At 41.9% G+C, this 27977-nt stretch overlaps 1 protein-coding gene across 4 annotated transcripts; it reads right to left on the bottom strand.

Annotated features, from left to right (window-relative positions):
• DHRS3 (dehydrogenase/reductase 3) lies at window positions 1-26705 on the bottom strand. 4 transcript variants are annotated; one of them, XM_080564123.1, is made up of 7 exons: window positions 26475-26594; window positions 6898-7309; window positions 4160-4303; window positions 3778-3897; window positions 2751-2989; window positions 1609-1734; window positions 1-863 (listed from the first exon to the last, which is right to left on the bottom strand). In XM_080564123.1, exons 3-7 carry the CDS (start codon window positions 4244-4246, stop codon window positions 779-781), a joined length of 657 nt encoding a protein of 218 aa, XP_080420249.1. In that variant the 5' UTR covers window positions 4247-4303; window positions 6898-7309; window positions 26475-26594; the 3' UTR covers window positions 1-778. The 4 variants fall into 4 exon arrangements, with proteins under 4 accessions (XP_080420249.1, XP_080420247.1, XP_080420248.1 ...); XM_080564121.1 differs by lacking the exon at window positions 6898-7309 and having other exon boundaries at window positions 26475-26705; XM_080564122.1 differs by lacking the exons at window positions 6898-7309; window positions 26475-26594 and adding an exon at window positions 26215-26458.
• Between the last annotated feature and the right edge of the window lie 1272 nt (window positions 26706-27977).

The following is a 27977-nucleotide window of genomic DNA, read 5'->3' as shown; positions in this document are numbered from 1 at the left end:
TTAATGCTAAAATATATATATATTTTCATCATAAATGAACAAAAATATTCAGAAAGACAATTAAATTTCATATATGAGCTCACTGATGGAATCTTCCACTATTCACACTGTATGCTCTCCTGACTGAGCATCCCCCTCCAGCCCTCACAGGTGCAGTAAGACAGGTTTCCTGGACACAGAACAGTCCTTCTGAGAGGAGATCTGGGTGGCCTTTAACAAAGAAAACAGCAGTTTGCTCCACAGCTTGCTCCTGCCTTGACATGAGCTGGGAGCAGCTTCATCAACGTCAAGTGAAGGAAGGGAAGGAAGCTTCCATTAAATGTCCATAACTTGTAGTTCTTCAAACTATTTTTTAAGTTTCCCATTCAAAAAGCTGAAATGAAATCATAATCAATTTGCAATTGCAGTTCCTCTGAAGAGAATGTATAAAGTCTGGGGTGTGATGTGCTGCCTCTCAGCTGAGACAGCTTACAGACACTTTAAAAACAAAAATTACATCTTAAACCTATGAGTAGATTTAACAATTGAACTCTAAAGAATTAAACATCATATAAACATTTCACGCTTTTGTTTTTTTCTTTCCAAGGGTCCATAGTCTAGTCATTCAATCCTGTGCAAAGGTCATGTTACTATGGATATGACCTGCAAGAAATGTGTTGCCTCAAAGCAGTGCAAGTCACATGAACAGGCTAAAAGCCAAAACTGCTGATTCACAGTCTTGTCAGGATTTCCATGCTTGTGTTGGTTTCTCTGACGAATAGTCCTTCCACCACCAAGTCTATGTTCGGCCTTTAAAAGTGTTCATGCAGGTGTAGCTTCCAGAAAACTTGTGGATTTCTTCAAGTGCTGCCTGAGGGAGAATGCTGCAGGAGAAACAGAAAGAAAATAAGCGGACCAGACAAACCTTTTAGTCTATTCCAAAAAGAGGAGATGTAAATATGTATATATGTCTTTCTTGTTCAACATGCAGTATTGTAATTATTTTTGACAGAAATCTCAATGTCTTGTTTCAGTTCCTGACCAAAACAGGTTTTGCAAAGACTTTGGTGCAAACTTGCATGGAAGCATGTTTTTAAATGTCTTTTGTATTCAGTTGTATCGGGATATGAAGTTATGACTTTCTTTCCTTAGGCACTTTAAAATTCCTTTCCTAATCGTATAGAAAAATATTTTTGACAGTTTCACGGCTTTAAGAACGTTCTCTAAATACAGTTGTGATATACATACTTCATTGTACAGAAATCCTTTACAATACAAAGCACAGAGTCCAAAGAGTGGCTTACTAAATCAAAATCAACTCAATGCATATGTTAGTTGTTAAGAAATTTCTCAGATATCAGTTCCGACCTCAGGAAACAGAATTTTGGGAGTGAAACTCATTTCATAAAGGGGGTACTTTATGAAACAGGTACAGGAAGAAAATCTGCCATAAGAACCTCAAAAAGTTTTCCCTCTTTTGCTTCTATGACTCTACTGGGAATGGATGAATTGGTCTGATCCTGATCATCAGGTAACAGTCAAACTGAGGTTTGCCTTGGTGGACAGCAAGGATTGTACGCCAATCTTGCCTAACTAGCAAGGTTATTGCTAGGCAAGAGAAATACTTACCTTTTTAGGATGACAAGAACATGCATCGTCCATGGAAGGAGCAGGAAGGCTTGATTCATCTGCACGGCTTCTACTGTCCTCCTAGCCACAGTCTCTGGCTTGAGAGGAGGAAAAAGATTAGGGAACCTGAATAAATAAAGTAAAAAATAAAATAATTATTTGTTAACCAAACTCCTTCTTTAAGACATCACTGTCCAAGTCCTGTTATTCACTGAGTTTTCACTGGCTACTGGCATTCAGACATCCCCCAAAGCAGGCTGTAGGTAGCAGAGAAGTGAATGAAGTCCTGTTCCAACCTGTACTACTACTAAGTTAGCTAAATAGTTAAGCAATGTGTATGTTGGTGCCTTTAGGATGAAGTGGCAGAGAGTATTCAGGACCTTGACTCAGGGACTTTCTTAAATTGTCTGCAAACCAATGCCAAATGCTGTCTCTTCAGTGCTGGTGTTCTTCCTCTCCGCCGCACTTAGCTTGGTTCAAATTCTTGACAGGTGAAAGATGAGTATTTTCCCTCCTTGCTTTTAGTACCAAACACAAGGCTTTTCCTGGCTCCTACAGTGGCTTGACACTGCATATTTCCTTGACTAAGAGAGCTCAAACTAACAGGTTATTTTGCCAATTGTAAAAGATTAATTTGGTCTGCCTTTTTTTTTTTTTTTTTTTTTAATTTAGCTTGGTCTCTTAGATAGAGGTAAAAAGGAGGTAGTGACAGCCTTACTTCAGTAAATGGATCTCATTCCCTTTAGTGGGAAAGAATTGAGTATTTCAGTGGATAAAGAAGGAATTTGTACTGTTAATTCTCAAGTAATTTGTAGACTGCTCCTTTTTGAATGACCTCAATTTTCAGATTGCCTACCGTCCCTCTCTAGTGGCTGCAAATGGCCCAAATACACCCAGAGAAAAATAGCTTTCAGATTTCTCGGTAGAAGCAAATGTCTCACACAGTACAGGCAGGCTGTACGAATATGCCAGCGAACTGAGGGAACCAGTCTGATGAGTCCCAGGTGGCCTAGAGTGACCCTCTGTTCCCAGGCAGCCAAATGAGACATCAAATTCTCTTAACTAAATGAAGCATTAATTAGGAGTGTATTCTGATGATTCATTTAAAATGAGATGCTTTATTCTAGTTCCCCTGGACTGACCTGATTCTCATGCCCTGAAACATCTCTGTGCTTGTGTGGAAGGGCAGGACTGTTGTGGCATTCACTCCAGGACAGTCGAGCAGCCCCAAGGTCAGGCTCTCCATAAAGGCAAAGGACGAGGCTTTGGAGGTGCAATAGTCAATGGCACCAGGGATGGCTGACAAGGCTAGGACAGAGTTCAAGCAAACAATGTGTCCATTCTGCAACTCCAGCATCCTTGGCAGGAATGCTTTGGTGGTCTGAAGAACAACACAGGGGAAAAAAAAAAAAAAAAAAAAGGTTTGCTCAGCAGAGATACAACAAAAACAATAGTTACTTAGTTACTGAAAAAAAAAGGTGACAAAGAGACAAGTTAAACTGCACTGTGTTAAGTTAGGAAAGGAGTGGGAGAGGGCCTTGTTGCCTTGCATTCTCTGAAAGCTTTTAAACAGGCAAAGTTTGCGTAGAAAAAAACCGGAATCTTTTCTAGAGCAGATGTAAGCAGTGCCCACGGATAAAGGCCACAAACAGAATGCTTTGTATTTTAAAAACATGTTGTAGAGGATAAAGTCTTCAGTGAAGTGATGAAATCACAAGAAGCTATTTTGTTTATTACTATTATCTAATTCTGAATGGAATGAGTTTCCTTCCCAAAGCAAGGCAGTCTCACGCTCCTCTCATGCTCCATAGACATCGCTGTATAGACAACTCTCATCTATGACCTCAGGATTTCTCAAAAGACATCAGATATTTTGCTGGAAATGACAGAACAGGGATACAAGGGCTTTGAATGCTAAGCTATTGGAAGCTTTTAACGTGATATTTTAGACGTAGCTGAAATCCATTTGAGAGAACCTGTCAAACTAAATCTTTTTTAGACTTCTTTCCTCTGGCCTTTGCCCCTCATACTGTGTTTCCTGCTTCCATGTCAGACTGATTTTACCAAGCATCATTTAGAAAGACCTTGTAGCAGCCACGTGTTTACTGGCTGTTATCTGTCACTCTCATTCCCAAGTCTGAATACATGAGATACGAGAGCTTATCTTACCCAGAACTGTCCTAGGGTGTTTATATGTTGTGATTTGAGCAGTGCATCGTCATCGCTGTCCATCAGGCTTTTACCATGGACCACAGCAGCATTGTTCACTAGGATAGTGATATCGCCCACCTGCAAAAAAGCACACGACTTGTTATAACTAATACCTCTCCTCACAGATCAGCAGTTACTATTATATCTGAATACTCCCTTATTTTCATAGCTTTTGGTGTTTTTGCCTGCATGCCGTGTAAATCTTCTGAATCACTTAAAACAGGTAGTTGGGCTTTGTACAATATAATCTGGAGGGCTACCTTTTTTCCAAAGACAGCGTTTTTCCTCATCAAAGAATTACTAATTTCTGCCTGCACACACAGTTTCCACACACACTAACCTTCTCCCGCACAGCTTTGGCTTGCCGATAGACCTCCTCTCGGTTTCCTACATCACAAATGAAATAATGGCATTCTGTCCCCATCATCCTGATTTCCTCTGTGGTCTCCTTCAGGCATTTCTCAGTTCGACCCCACAGGATGATCTGCAGCAAGAAACTTTTGTTAGAGACAAACTGCTTCAAATTTGAAATAATTAAAACATGCTTCTAACTTCAACAGTTAGATGAACATCTTTGATGTGTTTTCACTGCCAGTCCCTGTTGCATTGTTTCATTTAAGACTAACAATGACTTTGTATTACATGGAGGTAGGACTTCAGTATGGTGGTGGTAGATGGATCCCACTGTTGATACTCTGTTTACAGGTTGTTTACAAGCAACACAATAGCTACAACAAAAAATCAGATCTTTAGCCTAACACAACAAATATACAAAACACTTGGCAAATTTTCTCTGTCATGAAATTTCGTATCTATCCCTGTTTTTGCTAGACACACTCACACACAGAAAGATAACTTTTAATGCTAAAATAACTGACCTTCCTGTATATCTGGTATGTTACCTATTTCTGGTTCTACACATGGAGATAGCATCTGCTCTGCAGTAAAACATTTTTTTTTTCAGCATATGACAGGTAACAATTTGCAATGCTGACTGTTTGCAGGCTGGTGTCCTAGCTGCATTTTAAACAAGAGGTTCATGCTAATCCAAATATTTAAATTAGAGATTTCAAGCATTCATTTATTTTGCAACTAATGCACGTAAGATTTCATTTGCTACTCCCAAACACTGTAAAACTGATACAATAGTTCCTGTACAAAGAACAATACTGGATATCCAAGGAAACAAGACATTCAAATTGTATAGCATGGATTTGGTGTATAAGGAAGACATAACGAATGCAACCCTATCTGTGTTTCTGCACTACCACAGAAGTCAGAAATAGAAACAACCTGAAATGTTACCATGTTCATTAACTGTCACTGTAGGGTTTTACCCAGTATGATTTTTCCAAGTGAGACAACAAGATAGTCTCAAGTATAAAATGGTGTTTCCCCCACTATCTTTAAACTATTAACCTACAGCTAAACAGATTTAACCAAGTTATTTTTTCCTAGTGCATGTAACGTTTTCTATTTCTTTTAAAGCTGAAAAAGAATATAATTCCGTCTCTATTCCATAAGACACCTATATATGAATCAATCTATCCTTTTTGCTCTTCAAACTACAGCCTTCTCAGTACTCATCACGTTATGAATGGTTGGTCACTTGTCATTCTGCAAAAAATAAACTACCGAATGAAGTCTGTTACCAGAATAATCTGAATGCTCTGTGATTCAAACAGCAGGATCCAAAAGAGAAAGAACAAAAGATGGCTACTGCTCACAACTGCAATTTAGGACAATGCAATTTTTTTCACAGTAGATTGCATTCATAATGCAAAAATACTATTTGGTACTATAAATGAGGACATTCACATAATCAAATGTAAGTTTACTCTAATCAGGGAACTGGGAAAACGGACCTTGAAAATGGAAAGAGTTTTGTTGCTCTCGGAATGGTGTTATTTCCAGGCAGTGGCCTTATCACCTGTGATCCAGGCCTACAGTCGTTTCCTATATCACTGGGTACTGAGTATGAATCTGACTGTTATATTGATTTTTATGGTTAAAAAGAAGTACACTTAAAACTTAAAAATTTAATAATCTTTAAGTTTTCCAAAAGTTGAAAGAACAGTGGAAAAAAAGTCTAAATTACATCACTGCTTATAACCAAATCCCTACAATTAACTTAATATCAGCAGAATAAGCATAAAAAATTAGGACCTGCGGTGTTCTCTTCCCACAATGAATGCCTTGTAGAAAGCTTTAACATGCTTATTTTTAAGGACTAGTTAAGCCTATCTCATAACTGGTACTAAAACTAATCTCTGGCAGGGTCAAAGAGCTCTTCCAGTACGACTAAGCAAGGCTGAAACCCAAAAACCTTTAGCAAAGCTAAAGCCTCATTCCATTTCCTAAGTGAGTTAAATTTACAACAAACCCCATTTATAAATCATTGGTGCATCTCTAAACACACCAAAGAACTAGTGAGTTGCTTCACCAGAAATGTCAGAGAGAGTATAATTATGTCAGAGCCATTTCATGGGAAACCTTAACTCAGATGATCTCATTTTCAAGGGGAAAGCTGTGTCCAGACTAAAAAGCTGTAAGAAAGCATATAGCTAAAAATTTGGCTTGAGTACTGGCCTGTCTTCGAAAGCCTCAACATAACACCACTGGCCATCGGGCTTTGGCATCTACACAAAGCTTGTAAAACTGAAGACCATTTACATGCTCCTGTGCTCAGAGCTAGACTGGGTGATATTTTGTATGCCTACTCTGCAGACTTCAAGGGAAATCAAGAAAGTGTGAGAAATTTCACAAGCTTTCAGGAAATATTTACAAAATACTGTTCAACTGTAACTGTAACTGCACACAGTCACTTGCTCTCTTTCACAACCTACATCTCTGTGGAAAGGGGAGGAGAAACACTACAAGCTGTCAACATAAGCATCGAGTTTGATGTGCAGCGTTTGTATCAGTGTGGACTTCAGCCTCTCAGCAGGATTGGATCAGTTAAGTGCAGCAAAATCTGCCAAGCTGAAGAGTGATGGAAGGTAGAGCAGGAAGAAGAGAGGGGAGTAACAAGGTATCAGACAAGGGGAGTAAATAAGGCAAGAAATGGACCTCACATACCCAGCACTCCAGGCTTTCCCTCTGCTACTGCAAAACAAAAAGTAGGTCCTTCGCTCTTCACTTTCATCTGTTTCAAACATCCACACAGCCCCTATTCCCCAGAGCTGCCACTGATGCATTGAACGTCAGGAAACATACATGGAAGAACAGTTAACCAAAGGATGACATGTCAAAGGAACATCTGTCTGTGATGCAACTCTTGGACATAACATTTTTTATGCCCCAACAGTTACTTGGGGACCTCTAATATCCTACAGGCAACTCTTGCAAGGTGACCCCATTAAAATTTGGGCCATCTGGGGAAGACAATTTGCTGGTTATCCTGCTGACAGCATTAACTTCAGTACTGATTTTTTTCCATGGGAAGTTTTCATGTCCTTGATACTGTTCACACTCAGGTGAAGGCTTCAGCCTGCGTAAGAGACAAACAGTAAATAAAAGACCATTCTTTCGGGAGAGGTGAAAGTTCCCTAACGACACAGTGGGAAGTGAGGTTTCCTGCCGTCATTTCTGCTACTTTTTACAGGCGTATAAAACTCCAAACTCAATACAACATGCTTTCGGTCCAAATTCAAGCTTGAATGCTCCTACAAAATCATATGAGATGTTCAATTCCTTCCTTACATCTAATTCTTACAAATTAAACTGGCACAGGCTTCACTCTGGTCTCCTAGGATTTCAGGCCTTACAGAGAGACAAGACTTTCAGTGGCTGCATTAGCCTCACAGTTGGGGTTTCTTTTGCTCCCCAACTCCACCTTTACAGAGAGCTTTGGCTTGGGTTTCTATGCAGGCAATATTTCTGTCTTGTTTTCTTGCTTGCCACAGTTTTACCACTGTTCCTTAGCCCTCTTTTAGGTCCTGTTGCCTCCTGAGGAGATTTTCTACAAACTTAGAACTAAGCCCTTTGGTCTCCTGAATTCACCTCCTTCTGCAGGGTCTGTAATTTGACAATTTGCTGTTTGGCACTCGTAAAGTTGTGTTATTTGTTATATTATTAGCTCTTCTCACTATGCCACTCAACCAAACAGCTTACGAGTTGGATCACTCATGTTTTCAATGCTCCTGAACAAAAAGTTTTGCTTGCTGTTGAACAGATGAATGGTTGTGGGGCTGGGACTGTTTTGCTCTTGCCTGTGAGCTCCAGCTCTGCGCTGTTGGCACATTGCTTCCCTTTACACTCCCTGCATCCTTTGCTCAGCCAACATCAAGAAAGCTTTAGTTTACCTTTATTCTGCTCTACTTAGGATTTGAGGGTTCTGCATTTGTAAGGAGTCTAAACTGCAGTTCAGGAAAAGGTCCATTTTATTAGGAAGCAGTTTAAAAACATGGGCATGGGTCTAAGAGTCTGCTCTGTGCCCCCATTCCTTTTTAATTCCAAGTTGGCAGTAACTGTATCCTGACTGGAGGCTTAGTCCTGGACAGAATGAGTCTTACAGACACAGAAGTTCCTGTCTGGGAGAGAGAAAAATGCAGAGGTAGAAAGGAGAAGAGACACAGCACTGCTTATTACACACAGCCTGTCAGGACATTGCACAGTCACCCATTTACGGTAATTTAATGGTGGATAGAGGAATATTTAATCTGTGCCTCGGAGAAGTTCTTGGACAGATAGCTTTCTGCCCTGGAAAGCATCCAGCCACCATTTCTTCTCCCCCTTCATCTCGTCACCCTCTCCTGCCTGCCCCTCCCTGCCGCCCCAGACACACTCTCCTTTCAAAAAGTTACTGACCAGAAAATTGGGGAGGGCAGCGGCCCAGCGAGGCGGCTAATCCCTGCTGCGGCAGGCCTGCTGCGAGCCTCCTGCCCTGCTCTTACCCCCGGCTGATCCCAGCTGGCAGTCGGGGCGGCAGGTGGAGTGTGAAAGCCATCGCCCCCGTGCCAGGCTGCCAGCAAGAGGCGGCCAGAGCAGGGCAGGAGTCTTCCCATCACTGGCAATACAAAGTAAGAGATTTATGGTGCCAGAGGAACTTAACACGCCTTCCTCTTATTTACCCCGAGAGTAGCTAGCGGCTGTGACATCGCGGTTTACTGCGGATTTTCGCAGGATTTATTCAGGAGCAGATTTTGCAAAACAAAACTTATCTCTTTATCTTCTCCCCTCTGGCAAGCCAGAGGAGTCCTTATCTGGCCTTAGGAAAATCATTTCAGCCAGAGTGGCAGGCTCAGTAGACGCTGCACCCTCCACTCCCAGAGGACTCGTTTAACTCTGGGCTTAATCTGCTAATGAGACATGCCCCGAGGTCAGAGGGGAGCCAAAAGGAAGGTATCAGCTGCTGCTGGACTAAGGCAAGACTTTCTAACAGAGGCCAGCGCTGGCTACATGCCCAAACCCCCAAACCTCGCTACTGGTTTCAATCCTTACCTTTCACCATAAAGAAAGTCAGCAGGAGTTATGCTTTTGACCGCCACAGAATCAGATAAGGCCACTAATTTATGTACATAGGTCTCAACTGAAGCTGTTATCAACCGTAATATGCTTGTGTGATCTGTGCTCCCAGAGTCTCAGGTATTTTATTAGTGCATGAGATGAGGTAAGGGTTAATTTTATCTCATTTACAAGGTTATTTAACTTGTTTGGTCCAATCTTACTGCTAGCCTAAGTCAAGAACAACAGCAGAGGAATGTTGCCCTCTAACATCTTCAGTTAATTTGGCACGGTGTCTTCAGCAGACCTGCTGGGCTAGACTTTGCACCTCCAGTGAACTAGACCAGTACTGGAAGGTGTCCCATAACAAAAGCTGTTCTGAGACTGACCATGTGCCACTTCTTGACACTCGGGATTATCTGGACTGTATTTTAGAACAGAATTGTTCACCGCAGGTCTTTTCAAACACAGCAACATGCACAGTGATTAGGAGACATAACCCCCAGTCCAAAAGCTTCTGCATTTCATGAATCATGAAGCAATTGTCTGTATCAGCTTGCAGGCACTGAAAGATGAAAGTGTTGCAGAGAGACAGAAGTGCCCTTCCCGCCTGATCTCGTTACTGCTGCCTGCACTAATCAACCACTGCTCCTTGCCACAGATCAGCAGAGATAGGAAGTACTGGGTAGGTCAACACACTTCATTCCCTTTCAACCTCCTTCCTAGTCCAGGGAAACAGAAGTTGCTCTGTTGACTTGGTATCTGTAATTGCACAGACCTTTGTTCAAACGAATGCCTTTCTGCATCCAATACTGACAGTTTCTGCGTACTTTTAGGAAGTACAAAGTGTAGATAATCCACCGAACTATGTCAGTCTTATCCCTGTGTATTTGCAAAGCCTGTTAGTACTAACTCAGAGTTGGTCCTCCGAAGACATGCATTCCGGTGTATTCCATAATCCTGGCAGAATTTTGCATATCATGAGCACAGGAGCCTAAATCCCACAGCCTCAAAAGTGCTCCTGTGTTCTGCTTGTCAATGGCATAAGGGTTTTCTCCTCCACCCCTTCCCCTCTCTTGCCCCCAGGGCAAACTCAGACAAGTTATTTCAGGAGTCCTTCATGGGAGAGGCATGCTAAAGACAGATTACTGAAAGAGTGAAAGGTGTGGCTGTTCAGTGGGAAAAGCCAATCTTTGCTTTAGAAAGGAAAAAAAGAACCTTTTGATGCCTGAAGTAGGTCAAAATACTTAACCCAGCTCCTTAGTGACACTTGTATAAAAATAAGCAAACAAAGCAGGCCAGTGGCAAAATTTTCTCAATTCCCACAGTGGAAAGTGAATATCAAAGCTGCAAGGGACTGGTATAAGAAAGATTGCAGGTAAGCACGGCGGTATCAAAAGAGTAAGCCCGTTTAACTAGTTTACACACAAGTATTTCTGGATTGGTATTTACAAGTTATAAAAACATCAGACTATAGTAATTTAATTTGAATTTAACCCTGCCACCGTGGTAAACACAACACACAGTCTTTATTATAAGCTGCTTTGAGTTAAGGCCAGGAGTAACATACAGTAATGAGGATAAAATTCAGGTCCACAGAGACTTCAGGAGACTAAAAATGTGAATTCCGGTTCCTTTAGTCTAGAGTCAGAACTTTTATTACTTTGTATTTTGACTTAGCACTCAATGGGATTAACATAATTCCCCTAAAGCAATGTCAATTTCAACTGTACCCCAGTCGCCCCTTTTTCTTCCTCTGCAGGAAGCAAAGCAGCACCTAAAAAGTCACAGAAAAGTATGTAAATACCTGTCTCCTATTCAACAGAGGCCTTCCTTGGAAAGAGAACTTTTCATAATTGTCTGCAAACAGGCATTTAAGACCAGCTCCTTCTAAAGGAGTGAACAAATGCCTACTGTTCTCACACTCAGGACTATTTAAGGACAGGTGGCCCCATGCTGACTTTTTTCCAGTGGTTTTTCCAATTGCTTTCGTCTGCAACATGAACTGCGTCTCCAGACTGCCTTGGGAGCAACACTTCTCAGCTCTGCAGTACAGAGCAGTTGAGGAAGGGGAAGGGTTAGGGTTGTTTGCAAGAAGAGGTCACGCAGGAGTCAGCCTTTACAATCCTATTAACGCTGGGACAGGGTCAAACGGAGTGCACGTTCCAACAAAAGCACCAAGTGGCCACAAGCTGTCACACCGCAAAGGTTCATGGAGGCATTTGGGGGGGAAAAACGACAGATTTTTAATGGTGAATGTCTGCCACACCATGTGTTAGAACCGGCCTCTGCTCCAGGGAACCAGAGCACACAAAGAAATATCCAGCAATAAAATCCTCTGGCTGCAAAGCAGAAAGAAGTGCCACATCTGGGGGCTGCAGAGAGGAACACGGTTTTGAAAGTTATGCATTTGAGCTAGGGCTTTACAGATAGCTACCAACAGAACATAAGATTCTGTCCTGTAAAAATACCAAGCGTGCTGCCGCCTCCAGCCGCCTGGCATGCCATCCCTATAATCCAGATTCATATAGAAATGTCCACAGAGATCTCAGGAAATTGTGGGAAGGGTAAACATGCAGGTGCAGAAAGCCCTTTTGTACCGCAAGGACAGCAGACAGGATGAAGCGACAGGAAGTCAATAAATGACACTTCAAAGGAAAAAAAGAAATCACTAGCTCTGCTTGACAAAAATGCCACGGTCTCCTGTTTCCATGTTTTCTGTCCAAAATTCTGCATTATTATTTTTATTTCTTGCATATAACTCTCAGGGTAAAGAATTCTTCGCATGTGGCAGGTTTAATGTGCACGTAATATAGTTAACCATTTACAAAGCTGTGTTGGCACTGAAGGGTAAGAGTGTTTTTGTGAAGTCAAAAACAACCAGAACTTTAGAGGACAGGGAAATGTTAGAAGTAAGGGATGTGCAGTTAAGAACTTGGATCCAATTCAGTATTATTTCCACCACCTTGATTGGGTGAAAGTAATTCCTCAAATTGCCCGGTTCAATCAACAACCGACCAAAAGGTCTGCTACCTCTTAACTGGCGCATTGGAAAAAATAAGACCCAACACAAATTTATGGAAAACAAGAATTACAGAGCTACAAACTGGGGGCCAACAGGATCATTTTTTAAAGAGTATGCCTTTACGTTTGGGAAATGACTTCTATTCTATAATGGAGTGCCAAATCTTGAAGCGTTTCAGCTTCTAGCGGAGAAAGTTGGCCGCTGCATCACCACCACCTTTGAAACTGCACCCAGAGTCTCCCAAGGGCAGTCCCCTGTGTAGCTTACAAAAGGAGCAGTTACACTTGAACACCACCTCAAAGAGTAAAAAAAGTTAGCTTTAATTCAGAGCATCTTCAGTTTTGCTTTTAAACTAAATCATTATGAGTATTTCATCAGCTCTTTACTTATTTGGGGGATATATAAAATTCCATTACGATCTCTATTAAAAAATACAATTTATCAGTCAGATGCTACACTCAAAAGGCAACTTCATCAGCCTTCTAACGTGGGGCTGGCTCTGAACCTTGGCAGTAATCTGAACGCTGCTGGATGAACTGGAGGGACGTTTACTCTACATTGTTAAGTAGTTCTGTGATGTGTCATTACCGTCCTCTTACAGGCAAAGGGACTTTGTATTGTGCTGTGCTGTCACATTAGCAGAATCCCAAAATAAAGTGGACAAAATGGTAAACGGATTGGAAGCTCTGATGGACAAGGAAAGCCGCAAGGAATGTTTAAAAGCCAGAAGAAGACACAGCTGGACAGAAAATCCCAGTTCTTGTATGAATATCACTGAAAAGAAAGACTAGGGGAAGTTTTTGAAGTTATTAAACTTAAGGAATGCTTGCCATGAAAACAGACACAGAAACCTATGGATGAATAACATTTCTAATACCGTCATTATAAACTATCCTCCAGAAAGTCCTGAAATGTGCTCCAGGTCATCCACATGCATAACATGATGCAGCTTGACTGAAAAAATAATTTCTCCCATAAGGCTACAGGAGAAGTACTGGGAGTTAAAATACCTACATTAAACCCATTTATAATCAGGATGCTAGGAACAGCTCCAGACAAGCTCCCCTATAAGCCTCCTTTCTTTGTCTCCAAAAAATCAGAGTAGCTACCATTTCAAAACCATACAAAAGCTGTCAAAAGGAGTATAAGTATTTATTATTCAAAGAAATATGGGCTACTGCTTAGGAGAAAGCTCAATATTTAAATGCTTAACTGTTTTCCCATCTTTTTCTGTATGTTCCAAAATGTTATTTTTTAATGGTGGCTGTTGCTATGCAACAGGGCAGAATTTCTAAAATCTATTCATCTGTTGTATCTGTTGACTGTTATCAGGATACGTTTAACTCTCTCCGCCTATTAAGCCCAGGAAGATGGGAACCAGCAGGTTATAAGCTCCCAGGGCACGCATCCCCCAGAGGGGTGCACAGTGCCTCAAGGGACCTTTCACTGGCGATACCAATTCCCTCAATCCACAGCAAAGATGAAGGAGCAGTTACCCTGCTTATCAAAAATACGAAAACCAGCACAGCTCTAGCTAAATAAAATGGGATCTAAATATAGAAACAAAATTCACGATACTTACTTCTACCCAGAACTGATCAAAGCAACTCTAATCAGACTTCTCTACAATGATAAGGATTTAAATTAAAGGGGCTGGTCAGGCAATCCCAAATCAAGCTCTAGCATATTAACAAGTTACTGCTCCCTCGAAGTTTCCGTCCTTCCGATGTGATTGCCTGTCACATGCATGTTTTTTAGGCTACGTTAATTCACTTGAACGTGAACATAAAATGAATTAAACTACCAAAGAACATGAGATAAGCTTTACTTTCCAGTAAAATACACTACACGAATTAACCTGGTCGGTGACTAAGGGGGCAATAATGTAATAGGGAGGTGTGATAACTCCTTAACGTGTTCCAACTCAATCACAAGCAGAGCTCTATGCTCCTAAGGGTTTTCTACCCAACAGCCTGCAGAGCACAGGGGATCTGCAAACTATTTCTATGAAGAGTCGGAAACTTAGCCCTAAAAACCAGCCCGATTTGGGGCAGACGCATGTGCCCCATAGGATGATCCTTACTTGCACTGCAAAATATTTAGAGGCACACAAAAAGACTACAATAATTGGATGAACTGACCGCAAAGGACTGATCTGCGGGAGTGGTGACTGACAGCACCCTCCAGGCACATCAGTGAGAGATCTGGAAGTTATGTCACTGCTGAGATTGCACTTAGAAGTCTAAAACCTGAAACAAATAACCAGACTTGGCCTAAATCTGTGCATCAAAACCAAACAGAAGGATTTTAACTGTTTTTATGGATTTTAGTGACTAAAGAAGCCATTCTCACTTCAGGTATTGCAGAATAATTCATCCTAATTGTACTGACTCCCTTTGAAATGGATTTTTTTCATTCTATAATGAGCAATCTGATTATTTAGTTGCACTGAATTTTAATGACAATATGATGTACTGTTCTTGTCACATAATTTCAGTGGCTAAGAATTTCCTATTTTTCGTTTCCCCCTCTTAACTCAGACAGGAAGAGGAACTAAAATTGCTTTACAGAAGCAAAATGCTTTTCTAAGTTTCTGATTCTGCAAAAACACTGGCCTAAAATAAGATAATGTCAGTGGCCAAACCCATCAGCACAGCACTTCCTCTGTGTGAGTGGTAAACAAGTGCAATGATGTCAGGAGGAGCTGGCTGACCCACTGCTGAACTCGGGCTGCAAAGAGACGCAAGGTGCCAGATCACTGCGCGCAGACTTACCCACACACACATACACACGCGTGCACACACGCATGCCCGTATAGCACAGGAAGTGTCAACAGAGCAATCTGCAATGGTTACACGTCAACTAGGGAAAGGAAACCCTGAAGGAAAAAACAAACAAACAACCAAAAAACAAACAACCAAACTTCATCCCCCCCCCCCCCCCAAGAAAAAATACCCACCTTCGATGGCCAAGCATTTTGCTTGCAAAGAGGCAAACCTCTTGCTTCCATAAAGCTCACATTCAAATACAAATACAATCCAGACAATCTCTAAAGTGCCTGGCTTAAAATCAAATACCAAGCAACACCAAGAACACTCCAAAACATTGCACAATCAGCGTATCTTAAAACCCAACTCAAACAGCTCACTCCAGGGAGACAGGACTCCCGTGTGTCCCAAGAGTCTTGGAAATGTTCTTACATCACTTCTGACAGCTCACTGTGGTCAGAGCCAGCCCTGGTCTCTTACTGCTTTGGGAAAGAAGTATTTGTACCAGCTGGATGTCTTTAATATTCTACTTGGAAGCATGACCTCTTTAAGGCAGTAAGCTGAGTTGTGTCCTCACTGGTAAGTTTGTTTCAGGAGGTAGGACACAGGGAATTTGAGTTTGCAGTCGATGTAAATCCAAGCTGCTAAAAGTCAACCTCGGGATTTCCTGTTCCCTCTCCGCACGACAACAGCCAAGTCTCTCCCAGTGCATGTGCTGATCACAGAGATGAGGTGGCTCTGTTTACTACTAGCAAGGGGATTAAAATGACAGATCTAGGACAAACACTAATTTAATCTTCACATAGAAAATATCCGATTGTCCGCTTTTGTTATTGTTGATCCCTTCTTCTTTAAGGGCAAGGACAGATGAACTGTGCAGTGTCTTTACAACAACATTTTCCACTCACATGAATTTATTTTAAGTCTTGTAACATTTGAAGTTTTCCTTAGAGTCCAGTACCAAGCATTAAATGATTATCTAAGAATTTCTGCTTTCATTTGAAGTGGTGCAAGCTTGTCCACTCCAAAGATATGAAGAAAATCTCGAAAATGTACCTTGGGTGTACCCAGAGATTCAAAGGGCAAACAGAACGAACAAACAATTCCAATTACTTAAAACCTCATGCCTCTTCAAGCAGTACATTGTGATTTCTTAGTACCTCATGATTTCTTAACTTAGGCCTAGCAATACAGAAGACCTTTGCTGTAAGGTGAAGCTTCAAGAAACACTGAAATAAGATTTTGGTCAGTGTCTGCAGTTTTCACTTTCTGATTCAAGCTGGCTCTCCAAGAAACTTCGCTAGCAGCTTCAGTGCAGAACTTAGAGGGAAAGAGAAATTCTCAAAAACACAAATATTCCCTATCAACACAACCAGGGCAAACTGATGTCTGTGCTGGCTGAGAGAAGGAAAACTAACTGAATGAGAACTCAGGCTTGAACTCCATTTGTACCTCTTTTAAAAGGTGAAAAAAATTTAAAATTTTCAGTTACATACAGGATGAAATGTATCAGCCAGCTCATACCGAACACCAGCCCTCCTTTATGTAGACTCTTTCTTGTGGCTAAAAACATGCCAGACTACAGAATAATCACAGTCCAGAATCTATCCAGGCATTATTTTTATAACACCTCAAATATGTATAATTTTAAGTTAAGTGTACTCATAAGTACTTCTGCCACTGATTACACACTGAGAGCCATATTTATCTCACAGTCACATTGGTAAGGCATAAATGACTTCAGCAGAGCTGCATTTCTGCTTTCAAACACCACTTTATTGTCATTAAGTTGAGCATTGACACATCTCCACAGGCAGTGTTAGACAACAGAAATCTCCACGTTAATCAAAATAAGTGAGCTCTGTAGCACTGTACATTGTAGCTACGAAGGTGGCAACATAAGAGTGACCGTCCCCAGCATCCTTTCATAATTATGCATAGTTTATGGCTAAACTAATAGCACGAACAATTTAAATTAGTTACAAAGTCTGCCAAGGTACTCATCTATTCTCAAGTCTATTCATTAGAATCAATTTTATCCCTGCTGGGATAAAGGACAAACAACATGTACTTGACCCTTTCCGACTGGCGTCAGTGTGATCAGCCAACGCATCTGGCAGTGCCTGGCTCTGACCTGTTCAACTGCTCAGCACGTTGACATGATGCTTTGAAGAAGAGAGTCTGGGCCCAGCTAAGAAGATCTCTCTAATAATTGCTGCTTTATATTCCTGAGAAGCACACAGGTTTAAAGCTTCCACAGTTTGCTCTCATGGTGTGGTCAGCTCTGAGGATGCCTTTAAGAGTTTTCCTTTTCAGTCTCCCCTCCCTACACAATACCTTAAGACAGCAATGGTATTAGATCTGTATCTTCAATTCAGTCCAGAAATCAAAGTGAAAAATGAACGTTAACTACTCGCTGATATTTATTAATTCACTTTAAAAGAAACACTGAAAATCAATTATCATTATCTGAGCTCTGCTCTCTGGGGACAGCAACGGGACCTGAGGGAATGGCATGGAGCTGGGACAGGGGAGGGTCAGGCTGGGTGTTAGGGAAAGGTTCTGCACCCAGAGGTGGTCGGGCACTGGGACAGGCTCCCCAGGGACACGGTCACAGCACCGAGACTACTGGAGCTGAAGAAGCATTTGGACAACACTCAGAGATAGGGTGTGGGTTTTGGGTGGCCCTGCGGGGAGCCAGCAGTTGGAATGGATGATTCTTGTGGCTCCCTTCCAGCTCCGGATATTCTGTGATTCTATGACATTTCCATACTGCTCAGATGCACAGATACAGAATCCACTCTGTTTCATGGGAAGGAAATGAAGAGGATTGTCGTCTCTTTTCTTGCTCTGATACCTCCTGAAGAATTAATTGGCTACTTCTGTGGAGATCACCATCATCTGTTCGTCCTAGTTCTTGGAAAAATTGTCATAATACTTTCATACCTCTTGGGTAACTGTGGGGCTAACTTCCTGGTCATGGCTTCAGGAGTATGCTGTAAATCAGCAGGTTCTTGGCATACTGGCATTGTACATGCTCTCTTTGAATGCTGCTGATCTGCTTGAGGAATGGCGTTCAGAATATAGTCAGAGTTTTCCAACTTCTTTCTTCATTCATATTTTACTAGCCACTACACATTGTCATCCAAAATGTCCCGATCAGGACAGGTTTCCATAACAAGGTAAAAAAGAAAACAACATGAGATCTTTGATTCCTTCTAGACATTGCAGTCATAATGCTTAAAAATGTATGCAGGGCTTAAGGTCATTTTCTTAAAGCAAATTGCTGTACCGGACTAATTAGACATTAGCTCAACAGCATGTTTAACTCATTTTATAATGCAGTAAAAACTATCTATATATGTTAGTGCTTTAGATGGAAATAGTTCTACAAATCTGAGTCAACTTTTTCCTAGCGTGTGCCAGACTGATGACATAAATGTAACAGAAATACACAGCAGCACACTTACAAGTGACGGAACCACACAAAGAAAGTAGGGACGAACCCCCTCAGAAGTAAGATGAAAATCACAGACTAATAACATCTTGTCAGCCCTGAAATTCAAAATGCAGCATTTTTCTTTTCTTCAATCCAAGTAAGACTAAAATTGTATACCTGGTTTATGGCTTTCACCACGTCAACTCTCATTTCAAATGTCACTGCCTCTTCTCCAAGCTTTCCATTTTAAGGTTTTGTGTTCACTTTGAAGGCCACCATCCCCATTTTAGCAATCACTTTCCACTTAGCCTCAGAGCTCCTGCTGCCACCTTGACCTCCCACCAGTACATTTTCAAAAATCATTTGTTTTCTACTGCACTGTCTACGTCTTGAAAGTGTACTCAGTGCCTTCACCTCTGCAAACATTCCCCCAAATACTCCATTGTTGCTAGGCTAATCCCACCTTAAAACCTTTGCTGCTGTGATGCTTCTCCAAAAGCTTAAAAATGGTTAAATGAGTGGTACTGAAATCACTTGCTTAAAAAAAAAAACAAAACAAAAACCTTCAGTACAGACTTCTGTGTTTGTATGAAGCTGTTTGCCTTTTGGTTTATATTTACATTGTAAATTTCTTACAGCACTGTCACAGTCCCTTTATTTTGTGGGAATTTTCATTTAACTATCTTGATCCCAATCCTTAAGCACTTTAAAAAGTGGTGGATTAGGGTATGACAACATAGCCCAGTCTCGCTGGGACAGTATTTCCACATGACATCACTGCATCCTGATGTGAGATGACAAGCTGTTACTCTGCCAGTTCCTCCTCTTGTTAGCATTATTTATTCTCCTTACAGCACGCTCAGTAACAAAAGACAGGTATGTTCTAAATCATAAACTAAAACAGCTCCAGTCAGAATGCTGCTGATGAATGAATGATGTCTGCGAAGACATCAACAGATCTGATATCTGATAAATTCTGGCTGTGCTTGCCAACAGAGACACTTATTCAGCATGTTATTCAAACTGCTGGCCTTGGCACCGGTACACATAACAGGCTTAATGCCATCTAAGCCTGGGACTTGAAACAAGAGTTCTTCTGCCCATCCTTAAGTTCAGTCAACAAGGAAGTGAGCTGACAACAGGAAGCCGTTAAATAAAATTGCTGTCAGTACATAATCTTTACAGAAAGAAAGCCGTTCTAGACAATATAAAAGTAACTCAATCAAATCTGTGCTCTCACAGTTTACCAAAAGTTCCAAATTAATATATTATTTTGCATGACATGGGAAAATGTTCACTCCCCAATTCTTTTCACATACTTCTGGTTACTTGTAAGTTATGACAGGCTGTAATAAGTCACTGCATGATTAAGTTCTTAAATTTAAATAAGATTAAAGGAACCATTAAAAATTTACCTGAAACTGTTCGGTTCCTATGTTTTTTTTCCAAACTTCACACACAACAGGAGAAATTAATTACTTAGAACCTCAGATTTGCACTATAGGTAAATATTCTCTTTCTACTAAAATAGCTACTAAATAGAAAAATAAATCCCTTTGATGCACAATCTTTTGCACTTTGAGGCATGTCAGATTGCTATTTCCGTATTTGTGCTGCCAGAACTCCTACAACAAAATTCATTAGATACATGGAGTTTCTGCCATTCTGGCATCTGCACAGGGCATAAAAACGATTCAGTATGTGGACAGCTGCTCTGTTGACAACATTGTCTTAGCACTGGTACCTAAAAATATACACGTAAATTTTACAGTAAGCCTTTTTTCAAATTATTATACACCAGGCCAACTAAACATCTCTTTGTGCAGTAAATTTGCATGCTGCAACTGCATTGGGTAAGGTACATCAGGAACTGTGTCTATTTCTTTAAAAAAGATAATGAATTCATGACACCTTTACAATGATGTTAGATCATGGTAGCTGTTAAAAACAAATACATGGTGATTAATCATAGGCTATGGAAAACCGGTTCCTCTCAGCTGTGCAATTTTGTTATTTTAAATCAGCTCCTTTCCGTATATCAGAACTAATCTCCTCTGAGGTGGCCAGATCAGGTCTGTTCATGTTCTGAACTGAGAGTGGGTTGCAAGATACACATCAGAGATTACTGGTAGAATGCAAGCGTCATCTTGAGGACTGGCTCAGCCACAGTGGATTTCAAAAATGACAGACAGCAAGTAGGAGGACTTGCTTAGTGAATTTACTCCTGCACATATCAGAAATTATACTCTTTTGTACATGACAAAAGAAAAGTTTTCTTGTTTGGAGCACTACAGCCTTTCTAGGTGGAACTCCATGGCAGATAAATATCCCTAAGCATTAAGAATTTGATGTCACGTTCTTCTTTCTGTGAGAGCTAACATTCAAACACAGATGAGTAGAACATTTGACAGGTTCTGAAAGTGAAATCAGAGATGAACAACCGAGAACAACCAATAATTGAAGAAGTATCTAAACTTAAGAACTCTAAAATCCATGTGAAATCCTAAAAGCTTTTATCCTACACCTTAAAAAAGGTCACAGATTGGAATGACTTACTTTTAGCATCAGTCTCAGTATTTTGCCCTCACTTCAGGAGATCAGTATTACTTTCATTTCCAGCTATAGTTACAATGCACTTAATCTTCTAAAATATAGCATTGGTATGTGTTACCAAAATTAAAAAAGTATATACTAATTAATACACAGCAGGACAATGCTACGTCAACATGGTTTATAAAGACCAATGTAAAATATTCATAGAACTATAGACACGGCTTGAGCAGACAATGTGAGAGGCACATACCATTGTAGAAAAGGATTTCAAAGTTTGCCAGATTTTCCATTACTGGGCATACCAGGCTAAATTCTAAGACTTTGTGCCATCTTTCTGCAATACTCTCCTCCTAGTCAGAATTTATAGCCTAAAAGCTCACTCAGCTAAAACCCTCCAATTATAAATGGCTCTCAAGCACCTGAAATTTCTATGAGGTTTTCAGTTCTGTTGAATTTAGTAGAACACAGAAGAAAACCCGCTCCGGTCTTCCCTGCAGCAGTGCCAGCTTTGTGCAGCTCTCATCCCTTCCTCAGAGCTCCTTCCTCCTTTGATTTATTCCCATCCCAACTGCAACTGCACTGAAAGAGGTTAACCCATTCAAATCGCAAGGGGTCTTCCTAAATGAAGATACTAAGGTCTGACTTTAAAAATGTTGTGTAATGACAGAATGAACAGCCGGGATTTCAGGAGGGGTAGCCTGATCAAAACCAGGAGTGATATAAACCATATATATATATATACACACATACACATATATCCCAAAATAATCACTATGTTGTTGGGTTTGTGTCATTCTGCAGCTGCCCACCACATTGTCATCCTGTTAGAAGTACCTTGCAGACTTGCAAACATAACTGTCTAGACTCCAGTGCTGACAGAGCGAGGTCATGGCTATCAAGCAGTACATTCCATGCAAGAGCAAAGTTTCCGTTTCTTGTTTTTGTTGGTGATACTAGCTCCTTGCCATCTAGTAAGGGCTCTTGCCTGTCCTGATATTCCAGACTGCTTACCTCATCCACTGCTCAAGCATGCAAACCCTTTGAGCCTTCTAGTCTTCTGCAATACAGGAAGTGAACATCCAGAGAACAAAACAGGGAAAGGAGAGATCTTTCCATGTATTACCAGGTCATTTATTGAACAGTGTTGAATATGGAGAACTCTCAGCAAGGTTAACAGGAAGTGTTAGACTCTCCTCTGCAGCAGCATCACCCTAACAGAAGGCTAGGGCTGCCCCTAACCCACCTGGCATTTTGGAGACATGTCTCTTGTCAAAACACCCTTGATTCATCAAAAAGGCAAACAAATCACAGCTGGAGGAAAAAAATAAAGCAAAACTAAGAGGACAAAATATACATACTTTGAAAGAAACTGAGATCACAAAAATGATCACAAAGAAACAACAGAAGAGCACTGCTAAGATCTCTTGTAGACACGCTACTGAAGATCCATATTGCTTATTGCTAAGCCCAGAGCATTAGGTGTAACTAAAAAGACTAATGAAAATCAATGGCATTTGGCCATTTCCCCCACAGGAGAGGCCAAAGATATTCTTCCAAAGTCACAGTCAGATAATCTTGAACACTAAAATATATATTAGAGTCGGGGAATGTGTTTCTATCTTACAATTACAACTTCTTTCAGTACATTTTATTAGGTTTTGGTAACACTTAATAACAAAGAATGCCTATGAACCAAGCATCTCTTTCCTGTTCAGTCAGACCTCAAATTAAACCATCTGTGAACAAAATAAGTTAAAATTACTAGGAAAAAATTTAGACATCAAGGAAATGCCCTAAAAAAAGAACTGACAAAGAGCAAGACATACAAATGACATACAAAAGACATACAAATCAAAACTTCATCACTGGAGATCATCAAAAACAGGGCTGACAGATCTCTGGCAAGGGCACTGTAATAGAAAATGCTGTAGGCGAAGCGAATGGCATAGAGGAACACCAGAAGCATTTTCCAACTCTAACCATCAGTGAATGAACCCATTCAGCCCCTACGTCCCTCTGACTATTCACATCTGTAAAGGGCTGTTCTTCCATGCAAGAAACATTGTTCAAAGGGCTCCGTCTTCTCAATATTAACTCAATTATACAGTATGTTCTTTGCAAAATACCATTAAGGTTTGGAAGGGGATTTTTATTTCATAGGCACTAAATCATGAACTCAAAAAAAATCTTTCTCCCTTTTCAGTAACACAGATATATTCTCCCATTCTAGCTAACCATAGAGTATCAAAAGTTAAGCACCTTAACAAAATTTCCAGTGTGTGAGACTGAGGCAGATGTGAGGATCTGTTGGTCACATACATTTATAGCTACAGGATGCATTTAAATCCTCAGTGCTTCCCATGGCCAAGTAGCCTTTGAAAACTTACCCAAAAGTGAGCAGTGGTGTATGGATCCTCTGACCTGAACGGGAATGACCTAATCATTAAAGTCTCTCATTTCCTAAAAATTGCTGGTAGTCTTAACTGAAGAAACTAGAAGATACATCCTTCTATAACTGAAGAGACAACTAACACTGCTGTGTCCCTTTTTTGGCAATTTCATCGGAAAGGCCAATGAACAGCAATGAGAAAACAAACACCACTTAAGAAGAAAATGTCTCCTAGACATTTATCTCTTCAGGTCTTACTTGAGACACAATGGCAGAGCAATGGAGTTAAAGAATGGGGGTGGAGAATGGGAACCAGGGTGGATTTACATGATCATGCCCAAGAGACTTCTTGTCTGCCAGCTTAAGAATTTTAGTCTCCATGCTCATCCCTCAAGCTGAAGACACTGTATTTCCATTTGCCTAAAGCCTTTCCTGATTTATTTCTTGACATCTTCAGAGCTTTAACTGCAAGATCAAATTTTACACTTAAAAACTTGCAGATGTGACAATTCTTAATCTTCGTGAAATACAACACTTGTCATCTTACGTAAAAACTGCTCAGATACATCTAATTTGTGATTAACAAAACAAGCTTCTGAAAAGAAAGTTAGAGCAAGGTGAAATCCAATCCAGTCTAATTATCAGAGGAAATTTCATATGCTAACAGTCTCAACTAACCCATCTTTCAGAAGATTCTAATCTCAAAAATATGGTTGTATATCGCCGCCTACCTCCAAAACTCCGCCACTATGTCTGTGTGCGCAAGCGCTGTGATAACTTTTTCAAGATATACTGCACACCCACTATTAGAATCTGAATATAAGTTACTGTTTTCATTCACCTGTAGGTAACACTGTGCATGGCCTCAGAATTTTGCGCCTTGGTGGAAGCATTTTTCCAAACATGGAATATTGTGAATATACCACCTGACAATCAGAATCTGTTATAAATTATTAATTATGATCAATAATTCAAGATTTACATGTAATTATAAAACAGCTAACCGCATACAAAGGCAAGAGAAAAATAGAATAATTAATTCTCAAAAGCCTTACTGAAAGATGACTTGCTAGCCACTTCAAGTCTTTCTCGGTTCTTTTCGATTGTCTAAGGCAAAGCAAAAAATCAAAGAGTAATGCCAAACAGAGGGCTTGCATTCTGCATGGAGACTGCACTAGACACAGAAAGTCAGGGTTGAGCACAGAATGCAGGAAAGCAGTGAAACCTCAGAGCAAAGGGAATTGGAACAACCGCACTGAAGTAAAATTGTCATTAAAGATGCTGAGGAAGAAAAAGATAAGCCTACTTCACCGTTGCCAGAAAGATGTGTCACTTCCAAAGTACCAGAGAGGATCATAACTTGCTGAGTACCACATTTGGCTCACAGGATAGCCATGGTTTGACTGAAAGGAGAATCTAATTCAAGTTCAGTAAGAGCAAAAAGTGAAACACCTTGATGACAGGCATGGAAAAAAACATACGACAAAAAAAACACCAAAGTTGTAAACAGTAACTAGCAACCACACAGCATTTCATAACACCACATGAGACAAGTACAAAGCTTCCTGAGAATTATTCTCTTGTTTATTCTTTCCTTCTAAGATATGTAAGGATTGTAGAGATAAGACATACAAATGAACTACAGTCTGTATCAGTTTACAAATCCTCATCCTCAGCTCCCTAGCTCCTCTTGGCCCATGTCAGTTAGGGCTGACTACCATTGTTCAGCTTGCAGCTGAACTGTAGCTAAGCAGCTCCTGAATTAGCTGGTGAAATGGTGGCACTTTAATACTCAGCTTAGCATAGCAACCAACCGGGCTAAATAAATAAATAATGAAGCACGGTATTCTACCAGATAATGTAAATACACTTTCAGCAAATTGCTGGGGTCCAAAGGTCAGTCAACTTGTTTGTTCTGTCTCCAAGAATTTGTAAATCTCAACATGATGTTTAAACACAAGCATATACAAACATCAAAGTTCAATGCTGACATATTTTACGCCTCAAAGTTGTACACCAGAACAGCTCCATATAGAAACCACATATAGAAAACTTTAGTGCACGTATAAGGAAATGACAAAACAGTATCCTAAACTAAATGCATATTTTTCTTTAAATATTTCCCCATTCTGCATTTTTCTTCTGCTTTATTCTGTATTTGCTTCTATTCATCCTCTCTCACGTGCTGTAGTATTTATGCAGCTGTCTAATTTCACGATTCCTCCATTCCATTACCCCTAAATGGGGGTAAAGATGAAACTTGAAAACTCAAATCTTGCCTCAGGGCATTTTTTATTTTATTTTATTTTAATTATTCCCGAATGATTCACGCATAGGGGGACACCTGTAGTTATGAAAGCACAACATTTCAAGGTGAATGGCAGTTCCTGAGCTAGAGAATGGGCACACCAGCTACACTGACATTTCTAGGCTGCAGCGCAGACCGTTCTCCCAGCCCCTCTCCTTTCCCAAAGGAAACGTGCGAACAAACTCCCAGCTCACGCTCACGCTGTGCTTTTCTTCCTTGCTGGGCCAGCGTTCACCTTACCTTTGAACAGCTCGGGGCTGGCAGAAAGCAAAACACAAGGGACTTCAGAAACCACTTTGCACGTGGCAAAGCATTAGGGTGAAGCTGAACTCTCCTCCCCCCGTTCCCCAAAGCGGGCACCCCCCCGGGGCGGGCAGCAGGGCCCTCCCCGTGCCCCCCTCCGGCCGACGCGCCCGGGGGACGGCAGGCTGCAGGGGGGGGTACCCCGCGCGGGGGCCCCCTTCTCACCTTCACGTTTTCTTAGCCGAGGTGCGGCGAGCCAGGATGCAGAGGAGGAGGAGTGGGCAACTTCCGAAACGCGAGGCTCGGCACCGGCTCGGCAGCGCTACACCCAGCGCCCCCCTTCTCCCCTCTCTGTCCGTTTGAACGCGATCCCGGCAGGCCCACCCCGAGGTGGGGGCACGGGCTGCAGCCCCCGGGCCGGAGGCTTCCCAGCAGAGCAGCAGGTGGCCGCTTCCTTCCCCCATCCCCTCCGGGTGGATGCTCACCTTCCTGGCTCCTCGCCTCGCGAACTCCCTGGCCAGGTGGCGGCCGATGCCCCGGCCCCCGCCGGTGATGAGCACGCTCTCCCCGGACAGGTCCCGGAGCTTGGGCGGCAGCACCGCGCACACGGCAGCTTTCACCACCAAATAAACCATCTGCACGGGGAACAGCAGCAAAGCGCCCAGCCATTTCCAAATCATCCTCTTCTTCCAGGCAAGCCAGGAAGGCAAAATTCTCTTCCAACCCTTCACAGAACCAAGTTAAGAGAGAAAGAAAACCACTACCCTTCATGCACCCCCGGATGGGCGACAAGTCTTCAGCCCCCTTCCGAAACGTGGGGGGCAACGGATTCTTGGACTGGAAAAATCCTTCTCTTCCCCTAAAAAATCGGGGTAGGAGCAGAACAGCGCAGAAGACCAAGTCACTCCCCTGCTTCTTGATCGATGTCCTTTGGGATTGTCACATGCAGGTAGAACGGTTTCCTCGCTGGATAACTGGGAGACAGTTTTTTTCTTTTTTTTTTTTTTTAATTAAAGAGAGAGAAAAAAAAAAGTAAAATTAAAAGTAACCACACATCCCTCCGTTTCAAAGACTGTCATAAAAATCCAGTATCCAAGTGGAAGGTTTTATACTCGGAAAAATAAAATAAAGCAGCCTATGTCTCCAAATTTCAGCCTGCAGTGCCTTCCAGGCAGCTCATTTCTATTCTTAGACTCAGGAAATTGCTTAAATAAGACAGAATTGCCAGGACTTTCTTTTTAAGAAAGGGTCTATTCAGGGTAAGGTTGTTGTTTTTGTTTTAATATCTATAAATATCTCCAGACGTCCTGTCCTGAGCCGGCTGCAGAGGGTGAGCTGATAACCGCCTCTCTCTGCCCCCTCTCCCGGGTTTCGCACTCGGAGGCTCCGTGACCACAGAGCAGGAATTATGCCGTGCACTATTTCAGCTCTGGCTCTTACTCATTTCTCCCTATTGCTCTCTCTGCCTATCACAGCCGCCGCGCCGGGGAGGTTTTATACCCCATTAAGCCTGATTGACAGTTAAAGTGTCGGGGAGATTTCACTACTGTTCCTGTGAGTGGCTGGCTTTGCTCTCCCCTCCCCCAGCGCGGTCTCGGAGCCGCCGCACGGCGCCCGCAGCCGGGACGGCCGCGCCGCAGCCGGCGGGCAGGGGCTGGGGCCGGGCCGGCTGCGGGCTGGGGCTGGGGTCGGGGCCGGCTGCCGGTCGGGACGGCTGTGGGTCGGGGTTGGGGTCGGGGTGGCTGCGGGACGGGGCTGGTTGAGGCCGGGGCTGGGGTCGGGGCCGGCCGCGGCCGCAGCGCGCGCCCGCCTCTGACAGGAACCTCCTCTGTTCCTCCCTGACAGGAACGCGGCAGAGGAGGGTGCTGGGGTTTGACGTGAGCCCAGGAGGGGGGGAAAAAAAAAAGTGCCAGGAGCGGTCAGGGTTAAGGCTGAGTTCAAAGGAGCCATCTGTGCCTTGCGAGCTCCGGGAGAGAACTGCTTGCCCA

This window comes from Anser brachyrhynchus (assembly GCF_964034855.1).
Source record: "Anser brachyrhynchus genome assembly, chromosome: 21".
In the NCBI taxonomy this organism is placed as follows: Eukaryota; Metazoa; Chordata; class Aves; order Anseriformes; family Anatidae; genus Anser; species Anser brachyrhynchus.
The sequence above is the reverse complement of the archived record's forward strand: the minus strand, read 5'-3'. Positions and strand labels throughout refer to the sequence as shown.